Source organism: Micromys minutus (assembly GCF_963924665.1).
Source record: "Micromys minutus genome assembly, chromosome: 18".
NCBI classification, from domain to species: Eukaryota; Metazoa; Chordata; class Mammalia; order Rodentia; family Muridae; genus Micromys; species Micromys minutus.
In genome coordinates this window covers 50,989,882-50,996,409 of record NC_137953.1, presented here as the reverse complement: position 1 = coordinate 50,996,409, position 6,528 = coordinate 50,989,882, and the positions used below count along the sequence as shown (strand labels likewise).

At 41.8% G+C, this 6,528-nt stretch overlaps 1 protein-coding gene across 1 annotated transcript in view; it reads right to left on the bottom strand.

Annotated features, from left to right (window-relative positions):
* Positions 1–265: 265 nt before the first annotated feature.
* ALKBH8 (alkB homolog 8, tRNA methyltransferase) overlaps positions 266–6,528 on the bottom strand; it is a gene marked incomplete at both ends in the record, with an annotated part of 33,796 nt that continues 27,533 nt past the window's right edge. The window contains 3 exon segments of the mRNA XM_080932570.1: positions 266–820; positions 4,308–4,457; positions 5,914–6,170. Of these exon segments, the coding sequence (XP_080788696.1) occupies positions 266–820; positions 4,308–4,457; positions 5,914–6,170 (962 nt within the window).

Genomic DNA, 6,528 nt, shown 5'->3' with positions numbered 1-6,528 from the left:
CTTCAAACGCTACATATACACTTACACAAACACCACAGACGCTTCACAAGTTAATGTCAAACACCATACTTAAAAGGCACGTAAGAGGAACCTAAATGTATGAAGCCAGGCAACGGGAACAGACAGAATGCTTCCTAAGTATCTCTGCTCTCACTTCTGGTTTGTTTACATTCCCCAAATGTCCTCACTATTTCAATAATCTAGTTTCCTTTTCAAAAACAGATTGGCATCTTTTTCTTTACACATGATATGCTCAGGTAAATGATCAGACCTTTTGAAGAATCACACACCAATTCCCTTGATCATAATAGCTCTGCAGAACGTTAACATCACCCACAGCCCGGCAGGAAGCTTCCAGTTCTCCATCACAGAACACATGGTAATAACGATGAAACACAGGACTTGGGGCAGGACATCCTGCTAGTTCAGATTGTTCAACAGCTTTGTCTTTACCAGGGTTTCCCTTGAGGTGCCAGGGAACCAGCACATCTTGGGAATGAAAACAGGTCCTATTTGTATGAATAGGAAGCTCAGAAGTAGGAACTTCTCTTGACTTGCACTCTCTGTTCTCGGGGTTCTTGCAGTGAGCAGACGATGCTGGGTCTTCACAGCCTCCCTCGGTCATTTGATTTACCAGCAATTCTTCCTTGGATGTGGTACTGTTTAGCTCATCTTTATCTCCTTGGCCAATTCTGTTTCTTCTAAGATATTTGGACTTTTGATTTTTATATTCTTGTTCCATTGCCCAGACATAAATGAGGGCCTGCCCGCCAGGTCTCAGGAGCCGGGAAAGTTCTCGAAGAGCTTCCACTCTGCGCTCCTGAAAACAAACAAACAAACAGTAAGATGAAGTGACTGTAACTTATCAACCCAGAGGAGACAAACGTATAACTGTTTGCTGGTCCTCAAAACTGCACATAAAACACCTGGCTAAGGCACTGGTGAGCAAGTCTGCAGTCTGGACCTGAGAGAATTTTAGGATGAAATACAAGCAGAAAGCAGAGGATTCGCTGGCCTAAGGACACCCGGTTCTTAGTACAGAGACATTAAAGCAGGTGAAATTCAGGGGTCAGCGTCATAAAGCAGGAACTGTAAGGAAATGCCTCCAACAGCTACACGCAAAGTCCTCTAAAGCTATCTTCCGGTTCCCACACTGAGCACTGGGTGAAATTTCCGGAAACCCAGCACTAGCAACAATGGAGAGACAGAAGATGACCTTAAGGTCTACAAGGTGCAGTGACCCAGAAAGAAACAAGGCTTATCTTGAGACCTTCGGGAGAGACTGAAATAAGCAACTGTGACTTAACCCCAATAAAACAGAGAGTCCATCCTTAAAGAGTTAAGATGATCAACTCATATGTGCTTGTTGCTCTCAATTTACTCCTCTTTGAAAGAGGACAGAAGACTTCACACATTTAGTAAAATGTCCAGAATTCAACAACAACACTACTAATGACCAACGCTTCAAAAACAAAGGAAAAGACAGACTATAAAACTAAACACTCAAGCCAGAAAGTGCCCAGCGCCCACCTCTATCATTTTGGATCTTGCTCCCTGTGGCCAAGGGTCCCCTGAACCAAGAACTATCAGTTTCCTGCTAGACCATCAGGCAATAATGCAGCAGTCCCGTCTTTGTTGCACTCAGCAGGGGCTGCAGGTGCCATTGAAGACCATGGCCAGCTTTTGTGTATGTGCTAGGACCCAAACTCTGGCCCTTACGCTTGCAGAGAAAGTGCTGTGCACTAAAGTCACCTCTCTAGTTTCAAGATATTTTAGTATGTATAAAAGAAAAAGTGTTTATAGGGGGTGGGGGGGAGAGGGAGAGAGGGAGGGTGGGAGACAGAGAGAGAGAGAGACAGACAGACAGACAGACAGACAGACGGGAGATTTGATGAGATTCTCCTTTTCAGTAGAAAAATGAAGAAGACTTATTTAATTTTGGAGTACGCTTTTCAAAGTTATTTGGATTCTTTGTAACTATCACTTTCAGAAAAATAAGAGAGGAAGCAAAGAAAATACTTGTCTTAGAAAGGCTTCTTGTCAAAGTCTGTTTTCAGTTGCTTATGCATTCTCAGAAACCTTATCCTCAGTTTTTACAGGTACAAAAGGAGATAACTATTATTTTCATTAGATTCTTTCACACTAGCGATTAACTGCTGAGTGTGGCTCTGCGTATGCAGAGATGCTGCGTGTGCAGAGATGCTGCGTGTGCAGAGATGCTGCGTGTGCAGAGATGCTGCATGTGCAGAGATGCTGCATGTGCAGAGATGCTGCGTGTGCAGAGATGCTCCGCTCACCATCATCACGGCTATCATGGACTTTTTATAAAATTCGTAAAATTAGATGTCACAACTTTCCAAATGTAGACAGTTTTCAACACTGCAACACTGTTTCAACATTTGGGAACTGAATTCAAATTCTGAGTAGGCTCCAGGACATTCCATCACTCAGGTGTTCTAGTTTTAATTAAACCAATAGAACATATTTAACAATGCTTGTTATTACTGGTCTATTCAGTTGTTTTTTAAGTTTCTCATATTTCTTTAGTTGGTTCACGACTTTCTGCAGTTTCTATTAATTCAAATAAAAAACAAGCGATGTATTTCTTTAAAATGAAACTGGATTTATACAATTGTTTCCACTGTAACATTTTGTAATTATTGCCCACTATTTTCTGTATATAAAATAAAGTTTAGCTAATCAACATTAAATATACCAACTCTGTTATACCATAAGAAAGCACAGCTACATTCAATGGGATGAAGAATTAAACACTGTATATTTTGGGCTGGGGACATGGCTTAGTGGGCTCTTGCTAGTGCCTGATGACCTGAATCAATTCCCAGCACCCTTATGGTGGAAAGACAGTACTCACGCCATAGTTGTTCTCTGTCAAACACCATACTCTGTGGGAAAGGCACAGTCACATCAGGGCACACACACACACACACACACACACACACACACACACACACACAGCACATAAATAAATGCAAGTTAAACATTTTATGTCTCATCATTTCAACTGTTTTATGACGACCTATGAGTGAGTATATTAAAGCAACTATTAGCATGTGTCTAGTTATACATAAAACAAGAAAAGACTTATTTTCCATTAAAAAAACTTCAAAGACTTTAACATAACTTGAAATAATGTCCATAAAACTATAAAAAATTTGAATAAAGAAAAAAATAAGTTCTAAGATCACCCAAAGCAACACATGAATTTAATATTATATTACATATATCTCCACAGGAAATCATTGAGTCAGAATTCAAGTCAGAATAAATTACCTAGAATGAAGCAGAGGTGGACAAAAGGCTACAAATACAGAAAACATTATCAATTTAGAATTCAAAATATACTCAAAATAATATTTTTTAAATAAGGAGAGTTCAATGACAAAATGTGAGAGGACGTACCGCCAATATAACTACTTAAATAAAAACAGAAAACAGAATTCTTTAAGCAAAAGAAAGCTAGTCTTTCAGAAACCTTTAAAAGTGCTTCAAAAAAAGGAGTACTAAAAAGAGTAAATACTCAACAGTATAAATACCAAGAGCCTAAAACAACAAAAATAATGTATAATAACACTGCCGTGGAAGACAGAGGAGGTAAATGTTCTGGTGTCTTATCGGTCACCTATGGCAAATATTAAAAATAACCAAAGACCAGAAAGGTAAGAAAGGAGGGAAAACTACATTAAAGCTATACAGCAAGCGATCAAAAAGAATTTTTATTGATTTTGTCACTGTGGTAAATGTCCAAGAAAAACATTATAAATGGAAATTTATTTTGGTTCACAGACTTTAAGGTTTCAGTCCATTTTCTTTCAGCTTCTTGTTCCTAGGGCTACACTGGGCAGAGCCTCACAGAAGAGGGCATCCTGGCAGAGCTGCTTGTCAGAGGCATAACAGGGGCTCAGGATGAGCTGTGCCATTCCAAGCCACTTTACTGGCGAGCTCTTCAAATCAGGCCCCACCTCTCCATCGTACATACAACATAAAAGAGGCAAAGAACTGGCCCAGTGAAGGAATTAGTACCTTCATAACCCAATCGCCTTCTCACAGAGCCGCAAGCTTGGGGCTGAGCTTTCGGCACATGAACCTTTTTTATTTATGGAGGATACTTCATGTTGAAAGTATGACAAAGTTAGAAAAATAAAAAAAGAAAAGAAATTTAAGAAAGGAAAGGTTTATTTTCACAGGCGCGCGTACACACACACACACACACACACACACACACATGCACGCACACACTTTCCCTGTCACTTACGAACTGTTACATAGGGAAGAGCAACACTCACTGCAGTCGCAAAGTGGTGAATGACAGCAATAGAGATACAAGCGTCACAAGACCCAGTCCTGACGGGGACAGCCAGTGCATCGCAGACCAAGGCCTGGAACTGCCTCTCTCTACAGATGTCCACAAGGTTCCGGCTGCGATCACACCCAATCTGTGATTCAAAAAAGAAAAATTATAACATTTGGTTTACACATCGCAAGAAGTTTATTTCATACCTTACACTCATCACACAAGGTTCACATTCATAAGGAAACATTACAAGTCATAACAGACTGTACAATGTCATGACTATAGTCAAAAAAATCAATTAACATCCCACCCCACACCCAAAAGAAGAGGTCATATACAGTGACAAGTCATTCATCCTAGCATGTGGGAGGCAGTGGCAGGCAAGGCCAGCCAGTATGACACAGTGAAGCCCTGTTTATTGTTGTTGGTGGTGGTAGGTTTTTTGTTTGCTTGTTTTTTACTGTTGGTAGAGAGTGTTTCAATTTTTAAAACTATTGATCTTTTTTCTCTTAAACGCCTGCTGGGGGTGCTGTGTTCACTGGGTAGGGCCCGGTGGGTGAAGAGAGACTTCTACAGCACTCTAGCAGCATGAGTGCTGTGTTCACTGGTACCAAACAGGACGGTCAATCTCGTCTTTTGAGATAAATATCTCTCAATGGCACCTGCAGCTCACTGACTCGGGCATGCTGATTAGTCACTGAGCCCAGGGACCTTCCTGTCACTGCCTCCCCAATACTGGAAGGAAAATTTTGTGCCACTATATCCAGCTTTTGATGTGGGTGTTTGGGGATTGAACTCAGGTCCTCATGCGATTTATGTCCTGAGGTATCACCTCAAGACTTCTCCAGCTCTTTTTCTGTTTCCCTAAGTATTTATGACCACAATTGCTAGGTATTCTTTGAAATTTTCCCTGTCCTTAGATTTTACTTTGTAATATGATCGTGAATAAACCAGTTTATTATTATAAATTATAGATTAGAAGAGATTTTACAGAGAACTCTTCCTTATTGGGACATAAAGCAGAAAAAGTGGAAGAGGAGCAGAAAGATTGTACGGGTCACAGGAACAAGACATCTGCTATGAGACAGCATCTTCTATATATGACAGGGAAGCTGTACCACTCAATATGACTGCCTAATCAAGGGCTGAAAAATGACAATACCAGGTGACATGCTAATGTGGTTGGGTGAAATTTCACAAGGTCCACCTCTATGAAGAATTGTGGTAGTTAGTGATGGATGAAAGAGGCGTGGCATCTTCTTCAGGGGAAGCCTCGCCAGTAACTTATCCAATCTCAAGTTATTAGCCCTAAACAAACACACACATATGCACACACACACAAATACCACTAACTGGACTCAGCAGGCTTCATATGTGTGTGCATGTATATGTGTGTGCATGTATGTATGTGCATAAATATACATGTATAAATATTTACGTAACTATAACAGTTGAAAAGAAGAAGTCATGGGCTTGAAAGAGAATGAAAGAAACACAGGAGGAATTGGGATCAGGAAAGGGAGGGATGAAATGATGTTAAGCACAGAGCTCATATAAGAACATGGGCCTCCCCGTTTGCTTTTACACTAGTTACTTGCCATATATAACTCCTTGTTGGTACCAAGGTACTTTCCATTTCCACATCCAATATCGGCCACTATGGAGCCACTCGGCAAGGCTTTCAGGAACTCCACTATGCGCGGCCATGGGCTGTGCCTTGTGCTGCTGAAGTGACTTGCAATCTCATCGTACACACAGTGGACATGCTTTTGCTCGAGTTCCAACGCATCTTTACGGCTCCCGGAAAGGGATGGAGGCGTGACCTTCCTCTGCCTGTCGCAGACGGAGGAGTAACCTACATGAAAAGAAAAGGCTCTGCATCCAGGTGTGGCAGCTCACACCCACAGCCCTACCATCTGAGAGTTTGAACAGCAAGACCAACAAGAATTTAAGGGTACTCTGTGTTATATATATATTTCCAAGTGGCCTAGACTTGCAGAGTGAAACCCCCATCTCAATCAATGTTCCTGAGGCCATGGGAGGCTCACTGGGTGGCCCCACAACCCCAGGAGGGGACCGAGAGCTGGGGGAAGGCCAGCTGGGAAGTCCTTGGGCCTTGCTGCTCTGTGCCCCTCACCCCCTCGCAGCTGCTCCAAACAAAAGGACCCCGTTCCCACACAGCCACCTCCACCAACACCACCGAGAAATAACCC